Source organism: Aulonocara stuartgranti (assembly GCF_965226115.1).
Source record: "Aulonocara stuartgranti genome assembly, chromosome: 9".
NCBI classification, from domain to species: domain Eukaryota; kingdom Metazoa; phylum Chordata; class Actinopteri; order Cichliformes; family Cichlidae; genus Aulonocara; species Aulonocara stuartgranti.
This window is the reverse complement of record NC_138960.1, coordinates 9,684,388-9,705,000: the sequence shown is the minus strand read 5'-3', so window position 1 is coordinate 9,705,000 and position 20,613 is coordinate 9,684,388. Positions and strand designations below refer to the sequence as shown.

Sequence of the window (20,613 nt, the reverse complement as noted above, 5' to 3'; positions counted from 1 at the left end):
GGTCATGCGGCTAACGTCATTGTGCCAAGCGGTTGGTTTTTTTAACACGTGCCTCAGCTGAAGGGTGACAAGTGAAGTGTTTGGTATCGTTGTCTTTTGGACGGCTGAAGGACTGAGCAGCAGCGCTCAGGGAGCTGTGAGACGCAGCCTTCTGAATCTAGTGTTTTCATGGCAGCTTTTATGTGTCTTCACATGCTAGTCTGGTGGAGATTGGCGGTCAGCTGGTAACTGGGTACATCTAGGACTGCACCATGGAGGTAAGTTAGTAGAGGCTGGTTGGACACTCCTGTTGTGTAGTTATTTGTTTTTAGCTTGTAGCTCTGTAGCTCAAACTGTGGCCAAGAGTTCGCACAAGTTCATCTGCTGCCCGATTAAATCGCGTAAACACGTGTGTTCAGTTAAAGGTTTTACCTTTAAGAGTCACAAACTTCACTTCCGACTGTAATAACAGAACATGTTGTTGTTATACAGTTCTGCATTTTTGGCATAGCATTATGCTACATTATGTTACGCCACACTTGAGGAGGATGTGGAGCGAATTCCTGCTCTACATTCCTGACCTTGAAGCGTGCCGTGTGTATGACCTTACTGTGTGGTTCTGTTTTCTGTCTGTCCAGGACTCCAAGCTGCCTCTCGCTTTGCGGAGCAATCTTCTTGACCTGTTTGGTCAGATTGAACGGGAGTTTGAGAATCTCTACATAGAAAACCTTGAATGTGAGTAACTGACAGTGTACGCATCAGTGCTCATTTACTGAGTGGACGTTTTCAGTGTTTAAATACTGACACGTCATGGCTGTCTTACGTTGCAGTACGTCGGGAAATTGAATCACTGAATGAGCGGCTGACTGGAGATGGACAGGCTGTTGAGGGAGGAGACCCCACCAAGGGAGCCTTGAAAACAAAAGGTCCGTAATTTCCAACACAAATCTATTTAAGTCTGTAATTTACACTGAGTACAGTTAATAGAAGTCTTTGGAAATTGAAATGGAAAATATTGATTGTGTTTAAAGTGGATATCTCATCCCATGGTGGCTGAAGTAATCTCCCTGGGAGCTGATAAACATAAAGATTTAAATTGGCATGTTACTTATGTGTCATCTTTGTGACAGACTGTCGTAAAACAGCTGTACACATATGAGCAGTTGTTTTTATTTTTACCTTTAGGAAGCCAAACTGTGTTTGTTCTTTGAGTTACTGTGGTTTAGTCACGATGCAGATAGATAAATGGTGACTTGTAGGGCGTTTGTAAATGATTAAACTGCTGATTAAAACTCGAGGAAGTTGTTGATCACAGTCCACACAGTGTTATTGCCACAGGCTGAAGACAGAGGAGTCGCCAGCATCACAAAGGCGGTGAATTTCGCCGGCTGAGTGGCACCGTAACACCCACAAAGGGGTGTGGGACTTTTCAGTAAACTGATTTCTCCTGCATTGATCTGAGAGATATTACAAACAGTGGCATTCCCACTCTGTCTCTAGCCAGCTTTTCGTGTTCTGCATCACATCCATGTCATGACATTTCTCAAAAAGTATCACAAAAAACATTTTGGACCCAAACTACCAGGAGTCCAGGAACATAAATTGAAGGGAAATGTGCCCCCAAATCACTCAAACATACGATAGCATTCGAAAAGAAGAGAAGTACAAAGATACAAGCAACTAAATGTTTACAAAATTATAGATAATACCAAAATAACTTTAAAATATTCAAGATAAAATAGCGAAGGACACGGATATTTTCTACCTTTAAAAAAATGCTGTAATGAATAAGAATTAAAGTGAAGGTTAATGAAAGCAACAAAGTTTAATTTGAGATGTTTTATCGGCTCTCTCAGACAGGCAGACTCTACCTGCACAGCCTAAAAAGACAATTTATCATTTCTTTTCTTTTTTTTAAAACTTCTTTTTATGGCAGATGTTTGTACCAGCTGTGTTTGTTTATGTTGTGTCTATATGCTGACCAGGCTGCTATATGGCATGGCTACACATTTGCATGAGCCACCTGTTTTTTCTTTGTACAGGGTGAGTGAACATTTTCTAGGAGCTAATGTTTACTTGGATTTTACTATTTGGGCATCCAGCAGCCTCCATAAGGTGAAAATACTCTCCAGTAACCCTCTGCCTGGCTGTGTATCCCTGTTTTTAGTAAATGTGTTTTCAATGCCAACAGTTGCCTCGATTTTCACTGCAGCATCCATAGTTTTCATTTGACTTCAGAGCTTGAGGCACATGCCCACCTGGAGGCCAAAAACAGTATGGCGGCCCTTTGAAAGTCTATAAGTTTAACTTATCGAAAATACCAGAAGGTTCCTGTGCTATCAGATGCACTAATAAGCTTTAACTAACCCTGCCTTACAGGCCAAACGTACCAGTCCCTGTTTCTTCTCAGCAGCCCCGGCTGTCAGTGGTGTCTCAGTTAAACTGTTGGAACAATTTACCTGACATTAGATGTATGACAAATGTGACAAATTCATGTTATTGGAACTTTTCTGACCCTACACTGTAAATTTCCACAAGACATGAGATTGGAATACATATGAAAATACATGTAGCTGTAAGCTTCTAACCTGGCAGCAGTGCAAGGTGAGAAAACCCCCCAAACACTTTAGTCCTGCAGTACTACTGAGTGTCCACTATCGGCTGTCGTGATGGAGTAACGTTTTGTAATCGTTTTTGGCCACCAGGTTAGCAAGTTAGCAAGTGACTGAAATCTGTGAATCACTATAAGATGCCATATAAAAATTGCACAAACAATGATGACACGTTCTGTAAACTGGTCGATGTTCATTACTGCTTGGGGTGAGACACTCACATAGGTCAGACTTATGTAAACCCTCTGTTATGACACCTAATATCCTTAAAGCCAGCCTGGATTTCTAAAATAAGCTCAGTTTAACTGGTGATCACACTTTGTGAAGCTGAGCTCTCGACAGTATTTTCACAGCTCCGTCCTTGCTGGACACGGGGACATTTACACTGCATAAATGTTCAGTGTAGATAGTATAACTAGAAACGCTCAACAAGGCTTTGTATTGTCAAGGTGTGTGCTATTTTAAAATCTTGACACTTTACGAGGCCGTTACTGCAGCAGTGAATAAAAGCAAGCAAGAGTTCTGTCACTGGGTAATGAATTTCATTCATTGTTCTTTGTGTCTCTGTCACACAGCCAGCCACAGCACCAGTCAACTGTCACAGAAGCTGAAGACGACCTACAAAGCCTCTACCAGCAAGGTACCTGGCACAAGCCACGTTAGCCCGTTCAATAGAGCTCGTAAGACGTGTCATGTGTGTAAATATTTGAGCTTTTGGGATTCAGGCCTGTGTGAAGTAACTGACTGTGGAAAGCCCCTGTAATGCTGAGTGAGAGGAAGGAAGAATCTTCCTCTGAGGAGATCATAATCTGTTTAAAAAATGTGGGTAAACAAATAATTCACTGATATGATTGAAGATTTTAATCACAGGGGTAAAAGAAATCGTGTGTTTACTACAGCATTTACCACAAAATGTCATCTCCCATGACTTTGTCCTTTGTAATCTCTTGACTCTCTGACACAGTGCTTGTACACTTTCCAGGGCAAATTAGGTGGACCTCGCAACTTCAGTGTGGCAACATGGGAGTTGTGGGGCGGAGATTCATGGGTAACTTCCTGAATGCTCTGTTTGCCACTAAGCATCATGGGGGAGGCGGTGGTGGCTTGAATGTCTCTTTAACTGCAGTCTGAACTTGACTCCTTCTCTGCTCTGCACTCATACTCAAGTCATTTGGGCAAAGCTGCATTTGTTAGATGTACAAAGTGTTACTTTATATTTTATTTGTTTATCCTTTTTTGTATCGCCTTTCATTACTTTGGCGATTCTTTGAGTCACTTTTCATCAGCTATTTCAAACACCGTGTCAGTTGGCTACACTTACCTTCTTGCTAGATGAGAAGATCAAAAGCAGTCCCAATTTTGGGGGGAGCTGACGTTAGTAGCTGGATAGCTTAGCTAAGCACAAAGACTAGGCCTAAAGACTTCTAATGAGGAAGCAACATTGTATTGCCCGAAAGGTAACATAATACATCTATCAACAATGATTTCTGTGGAACTTTTGTGCTAGTAATTTCAAGTTTCTGCTGGTCGCCTTAAAAAAATAGTCCGGCACACGATCCCTGCCTTCATAAAGTTTTGTTGTTTTTACAGTTAAGTTTTTGCACAGTTCAAACAATTGATATAAAAGATTTTGTCTGCACATTATGCCTTGTTTTGACTGAGCCAGCTAGCTGTTTTTCCTGTTTTCAGATTTTATGTTATCCACAGTTAACTGGCAACTTGACCAGTGATTAGTGTTTTGTGTTTTTTTTTTTTTTGTTTTTTTTTTTTTGGGGGGGGGTGTTGTTTATTTGTTTTTTTGTTTTTGTTTTGATCAGTGTTCCCCCGCATTGGCTTATGTTGGACAGGTCTGCTTTCAGCTTCTTTTTGTTGTCTTTCCCATACAGATGTTGTTAGTAATGATTACTATTATTCTGCCTTTGAAATTAACAGATAGTTTTACAAAAACTATTTCAGATTTTGAAAAAAAATAACACCAGGTTTTTCATTAATCTGAAAAATTGCTGCCTTTTGTCTTATAAAGCTAGATGAAGTGTTTCCTCTCTAATTGGTAGAAACCTGTATCTGTACTTGCCATCAGGTTACAGATGAAACATCAGCAGGACAGCTGATGCCCTCGAGCTAGCATCCCTGCCACTAGCAGTATAGCTTCTAGCATCTTTACATCTGGTTAAAACGTTCAGGGCTGATCTCTGTCTGATCGAAATCTGTTGTAATGAAAAAACTACCATATTCTATCTTCACTTCACCTACTTTGCTCTGCTCCTCTCCACATTCATGCACACACAGTGAGAGCAGAGGAGAGGAAACTGGTGTGAGCTAAACATTACACGAGTGCAGATAAAATTAGTAAAATAGAAAAATACCTAAAATAAATATTTATCTTTTTTCCATTTCTATATTTACAGTAATAGGAGAATCATTTTTCTCTTCTTTTGTGTTCTAAGTAAAATGCTGTTCTGCTTTTTTTAATGCAGAGAAAAACCTTGAATATAGCCACAGTGAAAAGAGCATTGAGGGAATCAAGAAAAGGCTTCTTTAATTAACCCCATGACAGAAGTAGCAGCTATGTACAATACCACTAACCTCTCAGCTGGCTAAGAAACATGACCAAAAACTAATTTTGGAAAGATGGAGGGGACTTGAAACTAATGATCCTGACTAACTATAGCTTCAGTGTTGTACGGGGTTGACATTGACTGGGCTATTCACTCATCTTGTCTGCTATTTTGCTCTAACAACAGGAGGTGTATAGTAAGGTTGCATCAGAGCGCAAGGTGAATATAAACACTCTGGACAGAATAAGAGTTTATATTAACACAGTCTGGCACTCATGAACCAAATACTTTGCTGCTGCTGCATCTAATGTCTAGCAATGTTGTTAGCTTGTTGCTGTGGTCAGCTGTCTGCAGCAGCATGTAAAGTACTGGCTGTGACAGCTCTGTGACAAGTGAAACTGCACTTTAGTTTGTTTATCTGGTAGCCTGCAGTGACGGGTCCATGTGCAATCAGACCACTAGTTATTTTTAGAGGTTGCACCGGTCGTTTACAAGGACAATCACAATCTGTCCTCTCGATAATTTGATACTCTAGTGACATGCAGTGTGGCGCAATCTGAAATCACAAATATGGCAAACATAAAAGTGTCGCAGTGTACAAACACACTTGGGGTCTGTATCACAAAGCCAGTTTAAATTATTCTGATAAGCTGACATTTAACAATGAAAACGTATAACTTTAAATAGAGGAACACAGTATAGAGATATTCAAATAACTTCCCGATAATATAACTAATGTGATTAGACAAACAGAATTACCACAAAGTGAAGTCTTTTTAATGTGTTTGGCATTTTCAACATGAGCGGTTATAAACTGATAAACATTAAAAACAGTTAAAAGTTAAGGAAGGCTCGACCTGCCAATGCAGAGGGTGACCAGCACAGGTAGTCTGTGCTGAAAAATAAAACAGGTACGCGATAAAGCTGTAATGTTGCTTTTGTAATTAACTGAATTCATAAACAGCATGCACAATTAATATTCCATTGTAATTGGTTATCGAACTTCAGTTTGTAGTAAAACCTTTTTTATCTCTGACATAATTATCACCAAAAGTAAAAACGACTTATTATTCTTATTGCTCATCTCTTTAATGAAAACCTTTGCCGTCATTATGATCATGTGGGAGAAATGTCAGGCTGGCTTTGTTCCCATGTCCTTAAGTTAAATTGCTTTGGAGCCATTTAGCTGTACAGTTAGGATTAATGACACCTCAAAGAGACTTAACCTATTTCCTAAGAAGACGCCTTTCCAGGTGACCTTGTTTTGTGATACACACCCTTGATCTAATCTGGCAAGCAACACATTAGCTTTTACTGTGTTTGACAACGAGTAACAGTTAACTGGCAATACCTGTATGTAGCCAGGTGTTGGCTAGGAGTTATATCAGTATTTACGGAGCCTAAATGAAGCTGTGCAGTAAGACAGGAGAACTACAAGTTAAACTCTACATATTCTTATATTTTGTAATCAGTGTAATTACATTTACATTTTTTAATAATTTAACTGAGTGCTGTTAAACCGTTATACTTTTCTCTCCCTCACACTCGCTTCAGATCGTGTCCAGTTTCAAAGCCACCACCGGCTCCCGGGCTTTGTGCCAGCTGCTCAAGGAGTATGTGGGCCATCGCGATGGGATCTGGGACCTCAGTGTCACCCGAACTCAGCCAGTGGTGCTGGGCACTGCCTCTGCAGGTAGAAAAAAAAAGTCCCTTCACAGACTATATAAATCAATCATGATAGCTTTGTTGTACACACAGGCAGCATGTGGCACCCTAGTTTTAAATAAGAATAAATAGCAAAGACTAAAGGTGCTGCAAGCAATATTTGCATCATTATATCTTTGTCAAATTAATTGTGATGCCTCGGTGCAATTAGCAGAAAATGAGAACATACTTAAGATGATTGATTACATCTGGTGATGCAGCGCAAGTAGTGTTTTAGTATCAATATTTATCCAAACCAGTCCTTCAGAAACAACATGTTGGCCTCGTTTTATCTTTAAGGAAGCTCGTTAAACAATCCAGAAATTTCTTACCACATCCACTCAGACTATACAGCCCATTACATAAAGGCAGGATCATACAGCGTGAAACCATTAGCTGGTTACTGTAAAAATGGAAATGGCTGCATGTTGTTTATACCTGCTCTCTCTTAACAGACCACTCAGCGCTGCTGTGGAGTATAGAGACGGGCAAATGTCTGCTGAGGTATGCTGGCCATGCAGGATCAGGTAATCACAGCCAAAAGCTTTATTTGTCTACAGACATTCACAAAGTCCATACACAAAAATTATTCTAAATCGTTTATATTTTTTCTAATAGAATGTTTTAATAGCCTGTCTGAGTGCTTATAACAATATTTAGTGTGACGTACAGCCTGTCGTGCGACATCTCTTGTTAATAAACACTGGCTCATGGCAGAAGCATTTCGAAGCGTATTCTTAGATGTAACACTGTCTGTCAACATTTGCTTACACGGCTTGTTAGATGACGTCTCTTCATTGTTCCCTTTGCACAGTCAACTCCATCAAATTCCACCCCACAGAGCAGATGGCACTCACAGGTAAGCATTTGAATGCATGTTTGACTTGTCAAGTCGACTACGTTAAATATAGCATCTGTTTCAACAGGTTTGTTCTCCTTGTCGTCGTTTCAACCGTTTTCTGCTGCATCTGTTGCCTCCAGCAGTCACTCGTGTGTAGATGTGAGCTGTGCTCTTTGTTGATTTGTACTTTCCACAGCCTCTGGGGACCAGACGGCTCACATCTGGCGGTACATGGTGCAGCTTCCAGCCCCACAGCCACCACCAGATGTCAGTGTGAGTAGCTTTGAACTTGTTCTCTTCCCAGTGTTTCTACAATAGGTCACTTTACTCTCAAATGAATCAAACCAAAACAAGACAGGAGCTCGACTGAGCTTTTGTTTTGCGTCTTTCACAGGCTCCGTGCGATGAAGACCAGGATTCTTCGGACAGAGAGGAAGGCGAGGTGGATGGCGAGGGCCCTTGTGAAGTGCCCACGGTCCGGGTTGCTACTGCAACACTCAAGAGCCACCAGGGCGTCGTAATAGCAGCTGATTGGTTAGTGGGAGGCCGACAAGTGGTGACAGCTTCCTGGGATCGTGCTGCCAACCTGTACGAGGTTGAGACTTCTGAACTGGTTCACACGCTCACTGGTATGTAATGGCAGAGGAGTCGTAAACAGAAGTCAGGGTTTTTGTTATTTTTCTTCCTCATTAGTGTACTTTGTATGACACTCTACAGTTTAACCAGACTGTTATTAAAGTTCAAATATGAAACTACAGACATTTTATCTTGAGGCATGCTCACTCATCCAGATAAGGAAATCCCAAACAGTTGATTCTGTTCATCTGGACGTAGCGTTTCCAGTGGGAAAAACCACTCATCCAAGTGACTTCTTCAGTCTCAGCTGGCTGCAGGTTTTCCCAACCTTATAAACAGTACATTTGCACAATGACTGAAACTAGCACCACTGATGAACTATGGGCTGTGAGGTCAGTCATTAATGTGGAAAATTTCATAACCACTGATCAACAAGCACTGATCAATGACCATGAGTACCATTCACAGAGCGTTGGGGAGTGGCTGCAATCACAGCATTGTAGGATGGTAAAAGATGTACCCTTAGGCCCCCTCCTTGATTCAGAGATGGTCTTTCCCTTTTCCTTGACTCCTCGCTCGAACCAGCGTTCCTCCCTGTCCAGGATGTGTACATCCTCATCACTGAAAGAGTGTCCACTCGCCTGTAGGTGTAAATAGACTGCAGAGTCCTGGCCTGACGAGGTAGCTCTTCTGTGTTGTTCCATCTGCTTAGCCAGAGGTTGTTTGGTTTCCCCGATGTATAAATTATGGCAATCCTCCTGGCACTTAACAGCGTACACTGTGTTACTCTGTTCTGATCCTTGGGGTTGACCTGTTTTTGGTGCAGCGTGTTTTGGGGTTTGAAAGCCACAGAGACAGGGTGTTTAGAGAAAATGTGTTTCAGCTGTTCCAGTGCTGCTGACACATACGGGATCACTACAGGTTTTTGCTCAGGCAGCAGTTGTCCTTTTCTCCTGGATCGGCTGGAGTGATAGAGCAGTGACAAAATGTTCTCATGATAGTCTTTCTGGTTTAGCAAAACCGTGCACCTACCCTTGTCTGCTGGACAGGTGATAATGTTGTCATCACTAAGCAATGTGAGTGCCTTCCTCTCCTCCATGCTGATGTTTGATGTTGGGTACAGGCATTATAAAATCCATGTAGTTTGTGGAGCCAGCTTGCTTCTTTCAGTGTTTCTCAAACTCTTTTTTAAAAGCTGCCAACTTACAACTTTTAAAAAGTCATTATTAATACTAAACGATCCAGGTTGAATTTTACTAAAAAGGTCAGTGCAATAGCACCAACAAGCTTTCTTCTTTTCCATGAAATCACATTCAGCCTCATATTTTTCACCTTCTTGTCCACGCTCCACCTACACTGGTTTAATCCAAAGAAAATCTGACGTGTAAAAATCACACGCTGTTGTTTTTGTTGTTTTTTTTTTATGTTGAGATTACTTAAAAAGGTGTGATTTTATGCAACACAATGTGCTGTGTGTGTGTGTTCAGGCCATGACCAGGAGCTGACTCACTGCTGTACCCACCCAACCCAGCGGCTGGTGGTCACTTCATCCAGAGACACCACCTTCAGACTGTGGGACTTCAGAGACCCATCCATCCACTCTGTCAACGTCTTCCAGGGACACACTGAGTGAGTCTTTCTCTCTCACCCGCGCTCCTCCTTCCTGGTTCCCTGACAGATACTTAAATGTGGGTGCAGTCTTTAATTTGCCCACAGGGTGGTGCTGTAGCATCTCACCTCCATAAATCCCTCCAACATTTTCTTTTTCCTTTTACATTAATTTACAGACCCTGTTGCTCTAAGCCAAATCCTCCACTTGCCTCTCATTCATTACGGAGCACTTCTCCTCACTTCAACAGTTTGCTTCTCTTTCTCCTCTCTGCTCTTCGACTCTCGTTCTCCCTCCCTCTTCCCGTTCATTTATCTGTCCGTTTCTGCGTTAATCCCCCCACTCTGTGTAATTTGGCACTTCGCTCGCTGTTAACACTCAATTGCAGCCGCTCATTTCAAAACGATGACTGTCAGGCTTGTCTGTGGCTTTCAATGGCAGTGCTCTTTAAAAGGCACAAGAAGTGCAAGTGTGTGTGTGTGTGTGTGTGTGTGTGCCTACATGCGTGTGCCGGCTGGCTGGCAGCCTTTGATTGCAAGTGGGGGGATTATGGCAGAGCTCATTATGTACGACCCCAACATGTATAATTCCCGCAGATCCCACTCTAATTCTCTCCCATAGACAATTGCTGTAATGAGATTAAGCACCAGTGTTTCACAGTTAACAACAGCCCTCCTCCCCTCCTTTCCTTCCCTCCATCCTTATTTCCTTCACAAATGGCCACTTTCTTTGTGGCGCTGCATTTAAAGCAACAAGTAGACCTTCAGGCAGACATAATGATTCCCCAAACTTCTGCAGGCTCATTACAGGACTGCAAAAAGCCTAGTCTGTAATAGTATTTCTGCCACTTGACACACGCAATGTAAATAAGAATGCAGCTGAGCTGTTTTTCAAGTTGCTGATTAATAGTTTAGTTTTGTAAATATGTATAAATGGAAGACGATGCCCATCTCAGAAGAACACAACTTTAAAGTCTTCAGATGTCATGTTTTCACTCATGTGGTGTGCATCAGTGAGTTGAAAACCCAACAATACTAATTTAGCTGAGATGTAAACAAGTAACACAATGTAGACTTCAAAGATGAATTAATTGGTTTAGTTTGTTAAATGCTTGCAAATCCATTCTCGGCCTTTTGCTCAGTAATTATTAAATATATTTAGTCCTGTTGTTTACTTTATAAAGAACACGGTGACACTGCTGCCAAGTGCCTGGAAACATAATAAGACACAGAATCTGATTAGATCTCAGTGTTGATATCTTGGTGATTTCGGTCCAACAAATATGCTAAAAAGTCCTAAATACTCGCTTTAATGGTTTGGAGGAGTAGTAAGCAGAAGAGGAGTTGAGACAGGCGTATTCTGTTTATCAACTCATGGCTTTTGCTGTATGTTTGGGCGAGTAGGAAAGCATAATGGACTGGACGCTGGAAAGAAGCTCATTGACTCTGTGTGTGTTTTTACAGTTTCCCCACTTTACTACTTGTGAGGTATCCTTGTTTTAACAGTGCCTTAGAGCACTAACAGGTTGCCATTCCTCCTACTAATTTCCCAGGATCTCCAACGTGACATAATGGTGTGGCATAAATGGCATAATCTCCGCGTCCCTCCTGTGGAAACATCAGAGAGAGTAGAGTGTGAATAGTTTAATAGGCAGACGAGGTTGAGAGCTAGAGGGGAGACAGCCTCTCGTTTTCACCGTCTTCACTGGCAATTACAGCTAACGCTCCCTGACAGCGAACCTTGGCAGCTAAAAGTGCCGTGCGCCCCCTCTGTCCCGCCACCCCCGCCGTAATTGCAGTGTAATGACAACTGCGCGTGAGCTAACAAAACGACCGAGAGCAAACGAGAAATGACAGCGGACTTGCTCTACAGACGGACTGCCATGTCACGTTGGTCTCTGCTGCCGTCGACGGCTTTCGGTGACATCTGATTGCAGTTTTGGAGAAATGCAACTCTGTACGTATGTGTGCTCGTGTGTGTCTGCATGCAGATGTGACATCCTGTCTCTGGAGGAATACAACAGCACTTACCGGGTTCTCAGCGACTGTCAGATCTGCAGCATGGCAAAATAACAGAGTGCTCTTAAACCTCTTAGTCGTCGCTACCTGAATATTTTCATTAACATTTTAGGCTTATGCTCTCACCCACTCAACAGTGAGCACATGTTAAGGTTCTTTGAGATTTCCATACATTTAAATGCAGTCGCTTAGACCAAAGCCTCAGTGCCAGAACAGAAATCCAGTCCACTTAACAGTTTTACGTAAGAAAAATTAACATGCAGTTTGGTATCAATGTCAATAATACAAAGGAGTCTTACAAACTGTTATAATAAGTCTAGCCAGATCATTTTACACACTGCTTTCATGTGATATTTGCATTTATAATGCACAAAAAAATTTAACCCAGCAACACAAAGGCATTCAGAGTGCTGTTAAAAATGTCTTATATTTCGGGGAAGTATTTTCATTTGAAGATTGAGCCGAAGCTTCACGTGAAGACTAGCTGTAACTGTCCAAAGGGCTTTCTTTGTAGATGTTGAAGCTACAGGTGTGTCCTGGGCTGTGATGTCGCTTAAACGTATCACATGAGGCTGTCATAAAGTTTCTGTTTTGAAAAAGCACATCCCCAAGAAAACACTCACCGAGTGGCTGTGCACCAGCTTTCTGCCTTCTCGAGATTCACTCTTTCACACGAGTGAGTGACAGCGAGATAAAACGATGTATTGTAGGGTCTTTACCTTATAATGGAACGCACCGTGAAGTGACTGTTGTTGTGATTTGTTGCTGTAGAAATCAAATTGAAATGATCTGTTTTCTTTGTGAGAACAAGTTTGAGTTTCAGATCATCACAGTTGGTCAAAAGTTGGAAGTTTTGCATTGTTCTCATTTTCTTCACATCTTATATGAGTCATGACACCTATTGTTCAGGAGAATACTGCAGCCTGTACTCGCACGCTCAGTGCTGGTGTAAATCCTGCCGAACCGTGAACAGCCATCTCTCGCTTCTTCTCCAGCACCCAAAGTCTCACAAAGAGTCTCGACCTTGGCTGTCAGAGACACTGCAAAGCATTAAGTACTACTGAACACTCCCCTCCTTCCTCACACCCATTCTAAAAACCCTTTAACCTTAATCAACCTTTTAATCAATTATCTCGTCTGATTACACTCCCCTCACACCTCCCACCTAACACACCTCCTATCTTTCCTCTTCGCTATCTCTCCCTGCTCTCCGTTTATTCCCAGGTGGGTTGTACCCTGCAATGTCAGAAGGTGCCTGTAACGATAGAGCAGTTTCTTTGAGCCGCAACCTCCCTAATAGCACAAAGTTTAGTCCGCTAATTAGCCCTTAATGCCATGTCGATTTAAATTAAGCAGGAAGCCAGTTTTACCTAAAAAGATGGGATGTAGAACCCAAGATAGTGCTGTATGTGTGTGTGTAAAGGCAACACGAACCTTAATAAAGAACGAGGAAGCCTATTCAGGCTTTTGGTTTTACTTACCTCCATGAATGAGTAGAATAGATTCAAAATGCTAAAGATCTGTTAAATGTATGGATAGGCCTGACCTTAGTCCTAAAGAGGAATCATGCCTGGCTGAATATAGGGGGGGTGGAGGAAGGGATGGGTGTATGCACTGCTGCCTCCAGTGTGCAAAACATTCCTGTCAACAGGATCAACTAAATAAAGTACTGCCTGAATTTGAGCACACATTTGTTTTTGTTAACAATATGACAAAAGAACATTTAAGTTTTCAAACACATGGAGATTTCCACTATAAAGTCAAATGTTAACGAGTTATCGCGGATCTATATATATATATATATACTGTATTGGTGTGGCTCCGTTGTATTGGATAAAAAACCATAACAATAAAACACTTGTGTATAGTTTAGGGGTGCCCAAGCATACATCGAAAGTGCTGCAAGTAATGGGTACTTGAGGTTACCTCAAAAGGCTCTGAGAGGACGCGGTAAACGGACTGGTTCTTATATAGTGCTCGTGCACTCTACTTGAGTACTCAAAGAGCTTTATACATTCATACAAGCACTTTGCTCTACATTTCTAAGTGCTTCTGTCTAATGTTCACGCTCTGATGAATGCATCAGGAGCAACCGTGTATTACACTTGTATGTATTATGTTATATGTATAATGTTCCCAAACTTCGGAGCATGTGTTTCATCACATTTAATCGTAAACTGAGAGAAAGAAAATGTGACTAAATGCCAATGCATCGAGAGGAAATCATCGTTCACAGCATCCTGATGGCTCAAACACGTTTGCTGGTGTGAATGTTTCCAAGTCATTATTTATCTCTTCACTTTGTCCCGACTGCCGCATCTCTGTGACATCCTCTGTGCACGAGTGAGATCCTGCCAACTTCAAGTGGCAAAATGACACTTTGTAAGGTTTTAACAATGCAGAGTCGCATCATAAACGAAGAAGCACACAGTGTCAGCTTTACAGTGTTGTACCTGACACACCCTCTGTGGCTCCAAGTGTCTGCACATCACCGTGACGCATGTGTGCGGCTCGTGTCATCTTTTATGTATTAACAATAATAGCACTGCCCTGTGGGAGGGGGTGACTAATAACTTGTCACTCAGAAAACTTTCTTCTTTCCGTGACTGGTAGAGATGTGCAACTATGATCTCTGAAATAGAAAACCATACAGTAGCTCATTACCACCTCCGTTTGCTGCTTGCACGCTTTCGTGCGTAACAAGTGTGTAACGCTGTCGTGTGTGTTTGTCTTGCAGCACGGTGACGTCTGCGGTGTTCACAGTGGGTGACAATGTGGTTTCAGGAAGTGATGACCGTACTGTCAAGGTGTGGGATCTGAAGAACATGAGGTCGCCTATAGCAACCATCCGCACTGACTCAGCTGTGAACAGGTAGGTGACAGGAGGAGAGAAACTGTAGCACGCGGTGCTGGACGTTACAAACTATGGTGTTAAATTGATATGTTGGCTGGTTGAGCGCTCTGTCAGTGGTTGTCAACACTATAAATTAATTTAAAGTCGTAGATTGCTTTGAGGTTTATTTATTCAATATAAAGTATAAATTGAATTAAAATTTTACAAGTAATTAACTTAGGCTGATGTAGTTAAAGTCAGCATTTTGGGCATCAAATTTTCTTTGTGTATTATACTTTTCTTTATACTTTATGCTTAACAAATGTATTGGAAAACCACCCGCTGTACGGTTTATGCAACCGCTGCTCTAAATTAGAAGTGATGGTAACTACCAATACTTGTAATTACCAGCATGCGCAAGCTCTTTAGTCAAAATGATATTTTTAATGCTAAAATGTAATTACTGTTGTTATCCATGAAATTTGAAATTCACTGGGTTTCTTTTTTTAAAGCTGAAAAAAATAATATAGCGCACTGTTATTTTTGATTAAATGTCAAATTACAGTTATTCACTTGCATTCCTGAATAGGAAAAAAAAATTTTAGTTATTGAATGTTCTTGAGTGAGGTCGCAGATGCAAGTGATGGAAATTAGTTTGATTCAAAGGGTGGCTGGGCTTTCCCTTACAGATCATTTGAGAAGGACTTATAGTAGAGGTGCTGCTCCTCCACATCGAATAGCGCCAGTTGAGGTGGTTTAAGCAGGATGGTTCCAGATGCATCCTTGGCACGTTGTTTCGGGCATGTCCTGCTGGTAGGAGACCTCTGGTCTGAGCTGGAAGAGAGGGTGAGGGAATTCTGAACTTCCCTGCTTAGACCGCTGTGACCTGAACCTGGATAAGCGGCAGAATGGATAGATGGATGAATGTTGCACTTAATTAATTTTGGACTTCTCAGAGGAGTCCAGTGTTAGGTTTATATTGTTGGATTGTCATTTATGCTTAGAAATATATACTCATATATGCTTAGAGTTATATAATTGATTGCATATTGATTGGATGTCAGATCCTTAGCAGTCTGCAAAGACTGTGTGCCTTCCAGAGGGTTCTGGCATACTTTTTTTTTTTTTTTTTAAATACTTGTGTTTTCTATTAGTGACTGGGGATCTAAAACAGTGTTTCCCAACCTTTTGGAGCCACGGCACATATTTCACATTAGAAAAATCACACCGCACACGACCAAACAAAAATGTCACAAAAAGCATATTGATCATTTTTCCCCACGCACCAGATATAGTGGAATTGGCTCGGTTTGTCCCCAGTGTACCTTTTTGTGCTTTCTTCTACTCATGCTTTTCTCCAGGAACCAGGTCAGACTGACTACTTTTTCGTTTCAAATAACTATCTATTGCAGTGGTTCTTAACCTTGTTGGAGGTACCGAACCCCACCAGTTTCATACGCGCATTCACTGAACCCCTCTTTAGTGAAAAATAAAATAGGATTTCTTTCAAATTCAAGACATACATATGTTTTTTACTGGTGCACAAAATGAGGCGTGCATATCACGGCGGAGGCTCTGCCGAACCCCTGAGACCGACTCACCAAACCCCTGGGGTTCGATCAAACCCAGGAACCACTGATCTATTGCTATTATGCGCTGTGTCGTCTCACAGCATGACTATTTTGTAATTGTTTTTCTTCATCTTCATCTTCTTCAGCAGGTAGTTGTAGTGCCCTCTAGTGGAAGAGAATGTAATTGTTAGAGTGCTAATCAGGTGGAACCCGATAATCTTCCGTGCTGCAGGACAGTGGTGGGGAAACACTGGTCTAATAAACTTGTTAAGCATTGTATGTACTGTTAAGGCAGTTAGATGTTCGTATTAACATGGTTATTGTTCCTTATCTTCATCTTCCTTTAAAGTGCACCACACCACCATTTACCAGACAAGATTGTAAGTGTCATCATTGTGCTGCAAACAGAAAGTGAAAATGTGCTTCAGACATGGCTAGATTTAAATTCTATTCTTTCAGTAAATCACTGACATAGAGTCGGTCCAGCAGATAAACTCTGGCTCCAGTTTAAAGTGCGACTACATCTGATCTTTCAGGATCAGCGTCTCTGCCAACCAGAAGATCATTGCTCTGCCACACGACAATCGACAAGTACGGCTGTTTGACATGAGCGGGGTGAGGCTGGCCAGACTTCCACGCAGCAACAGAATGGTAAGAGCAGAATAACCTGGACGGGAAGGCGGTTGTTAGCATCAGTTACCATAAACTAAAACGTGTGTGTGTGTGTGTGTGTGTGTGTGTGTGTGTGTGTGTGTGTGTGTGCAGGGTCACAGGCGAATGGTGTGCTGCACGGCGTGGAATGAAGAAAACCAGTCGTGCAACCTGTTCACGTGCGGCTTCGACCGGCAGGCTATCGGCTGGAACATCAACATCCCCGCCCTGCTGCAGGAGAAGTGATCAGAGTCCCTCCGTGTATAGACGGCGCAGCACACGTCTGCACTGTAACCCGCGGCCTCGCACACGCGTGTTTCCTCTGTCGAGCAGTTTGGTTGTCATGTGCTTCGCAGCTTTCCAGCAGTGAGCTCCAAGTTCAGACAGTAATTGCTCCTCAGTTACTCTCACATAAAAGCCTTTTCATGTCATCTGAACACGCGTGTACGAGGCCACACAGCCGACCTTCTGCGTCTGACCCTTCACTTATTTAGCATGGATCGTGAATTGTGACAAGGCTCGTCCGATCTGTCCGCCCCCAGCCTCCTCTATATATTTCTGACCCGTGTGCCGCGGGGCTGCCGATCACGGCACTGTTGTTTAGTTACTGCTGAATCGTCGCTCTTGCATGTAGATAAACTCAGTTTGCAAATGTTACTTGTAAAGTCACAAGAGAATAGAACCGTTTGTAGAATACGATGTGTAAATAATATATTGTGGCCTGTTTAAAGTGACCTGTGTTGCAGGTTGTTGTTGTTAGCTAATGTGTCTTACAGTTTGGCAGAGACAGTTCTGTGATTCTTTTATTTTATTTTATCCTTTTGGTCAAATATTTGGAAGATTTCTTATCGGAACATATCACAAATCTCCGTCATATCACCTGTGCAGCGAGCGGGCTGCCGGGCCAGTCGGTGAGCGCTTCAAACGGCGTCTGAGGCGTTGTGGGAAACCTTTGACAGATTGAGATTCGCTCCCTTGCCTGTTACCTTTGATGCTTTCAGTTTCACAGCCAGCCTCCATATTTCCAGTATAGTTGAAACTGTAACTCTGCCTTGTTCTGTGTTTACAGTGGATTTTTATTTTTTTTAAACATGTTGCTTTTTTCTGCCTTTTCTGTGAGGATGTAAAGTGTCAAGAGCATAGCAATAATGACTCTGTGAACAGGAATGTGTTGTGCATTATCATATTCCAGTATTCCCTACGTGCTGCTGGTGTCCATAAGCTCGGTATAGACTCGTCCTCTTTAGCTTGCTGCCAGCTCCTGAGCCCTGCGTTGCTGTACTGTGTGATCCTTAAGTGAACTTGTCAGGTCATTTCTGTGCTTCAGTAGCGCTCCTGTCAACATGCTCTCGCAGTTTGTGTTGAGCCCTCAGTCTTCTATAACTTCCTGCATCTTTGTCGCTGGCGGCGCTTTTACTCTCTGCACGGAGCGCTCTTTATCCAAAAACAGAAGCAATAACCCAGCTTGACTTGATGTTTCTGGTGCTCGGGCACGGCCCGGGTCTTTCTTTTTTGTTTTCTTCCATTTTGAAATCAGTGACTATAACTTGAAATACACACTGAATCTCAGTTTGACTTCTGACTTGCCTAGAAATAGGCTTAACTGGATTCCAGGAAGCTTCAATTGTTACACTTGTGCAATATTTTAAACATGAAGTCATGCTGTAGTTTCTCACACGTTTAATCGACTTCAGTGCTGTAAAACCCACACAAAAGACTCTGTGTACCTGTGTGACTGCTGTAGCTGTAGCTCGGTGTATAAAGGTGACTTACTGAAAAATCTGGCTTCAGACTTCACTGCTGTTTCTACCCACAACACAAACGGGATGCATTCTGAAGTAGCATGAATCTGAAAGTGTAATAATCTTATTGAAATGCCTTACATTGCATTGAGGAGAAAAAACCCGGTGCATGGGCCTTATCCATCCAAGCATCAGTGCACTTTTCCAAATGCTTGTTAAAGAACTAATTGTGTTCCCGAGCACAGCAAAGATAGGATTTTTATTCCTGTTTCATTCAGGGAACTCAATTTGGCGCCCACCGGTATCAATGTCATTTTAATCTGCAGGTAGAACGGCACGGCCCGATTCGTGCCCCGCTTATGAATTTCAACCTGGAGGAAATATGATTTTGGATTGATACATTAAATTATTGCGTGCCAGGCTGTAGGGGTAAAAAAAAAATAGAGTGGATGGGCTTTGCTTCACTGTAGCGAATCATATTCACCTCAAACTTCATTATGTGATCTACTTTGCATACTTTATTGTGACGGGTACGTGCTCTCTTGACACTTTCCAATAAAACGTGTGATTTCCTTTTTCCAGTCTCACATCTCTTTTTCATCCTATTCAAACACAAGTCCCTTGTTCCCTTTTGTTCACTTCAGATGTGTTTTTGAAAGGCGCACTTTATTCATCAGGTAGCTTCGAAAAACAATGTAAAACTGGTGTTGATGAGAACAGATTTAAGAGGTGTGTGGATTTAATGAGACTTTTAATTTGCTTGTTAACTCATTCTTAAAGGAAGCCATGTGGAAGCCACAGCGATGCACAGAGCAGGCATGCAGCTACTTTATTTCTTAGTGTTCAACTTCTTCTATTTCTCTTTTTCACTAATGTCCAAGAACATAAAGTGGATCCGTCTGCTTCTTTTGCTTCCCCAGCTCAACAAGGGGCTTGGCTCAGGATGCCCAGACACCACCTCCTTAACTATATAAAGAAAGAACCAATCAGGAGGCTAATGGAAATCAGAAAATGTTATCAGTGATAACACCAAAGCAAAAAAGCTTGGGATTTGATTAAAAATTCAACAAGTTATAATGGTTTAAGTTATGATTATATCTCCAACCAGTAACAATGTGGCAGCCTCTCTGAAGCACACAGTTCGTAAATAAATATGTTTTCATCTACTGAGTTAAGACAACGTTCACCTTAACAAAGTAAATAATATTGGAAACCTGGAAAAGAGCATTTTTATGCTTGTGGGTCCCTCATCTTGAAATCAGTGATTTTCTGATTTGATCCCTGAAATAAAGTCTGTGGATAACACAAACTAAAATTTTTCATATGAAGCTTTCATATTTTTGCAGAAATTAAAGGTTGAGGTCGCGAGGCTGGTTTAGTAAGTCTGGGCAATAACATGTACACTTGAAAAAATAAAAGTGGCATCATTTTGTGAAGATTGTTTTTCTGAACTAAACAGGCAAGTGCGAAAAACTGGTTTCCCACATAGCTCGCAGACATTCATATCTGCAGTACACTAAACTACTATGAGACACAGCTTAAAACTCTGCCACACCTCTGATCAGACACTTATTATGGTCTAGTGTTCAACTTGAAGAAATTAAGTTTGCACGGTTTCCACTGCTCACAAGTTCAGTTTCCTCTGTAATATTTGTTTCTTCTTAAACAACGTTTCAGTGGATGATGTTACCGTTAGCTTTCGGCCTCCGATGGAGGCGTAATGTCCCTCCAAACTAGTTCATCATGTTTTTCCCCAGATTTAACGAGTTCACATGTTCCTGCTAATCTTGAGCCACTTGTCCCTACTTAGTTTTGACATATTGTAACCATCTGTCAGAAACTGAGAACGTCTTTGTCCCAGTGCATTTTTAATATTTACCGTCTACCTGAATAGAATTAAGGATTTATTACATGTTTTA

At 41.8% G+C, this 20,613-nt stretch overlaps 1 protein-coding gene across 3 annotated transcripts in view; it reads left to right on the top strand.

The window, feature by feature from the left end:
* Positions 1–19,271, top strand: part of LOC309713981 (WD repeat-containing protein 37-like) — a 22,519-nt gene extending 3,248 nt beyond the window's left edge. For all 3 annotated transcript variants that reach the window (XM_082546003.1, XM_082546004.1, XM_082546002.1), the window contains exons 3-14: positions 618–714; positions 810–905; positions 3,167–3,231; positions 6,704–6,842; positions 7,309–7,380; positions 7,668–7,712; positions 7,891–7,967; positions 8,089–8,323; positions 9,758–9,899; positions 14,635–14,769; positions 16,838–16,952; positions 17,067–19,271. In XM_082546003.1, coding sequence (XP_082402129.1) covers positions 618–714; positions 810–905; positions 3,167–3,231; positions 6,704–6,842; positions 7,309–7,380; positions 7,668–7,712; positions 7,891–7,967; positions 8,089–8,323; positions 9,758–9,899; positions 14,635–14,769; positions 16,838–16,952; positions 17,067–17,198 — 1,350 coding nt within the window. In that variant the 3' untranslated portion in view covers positions 17,199–19,271. The remainder of the gene's footprint in view (positions 1–617; positions 715–809; positions 906–3,166; positions 3,232–6,703; positions 6,843–7,308; positions 7,381–7,667; positions 7,713–7,890; positions 7,968–8,088; positions 8,324–9,757; positions 9,900–14,634; positions 14,770–16,837; positions 16,953–17,066) is intronic.
* The last annotated feature ends 1,342 nt before the right edge of the window (positions 19,272–20,613 follow it).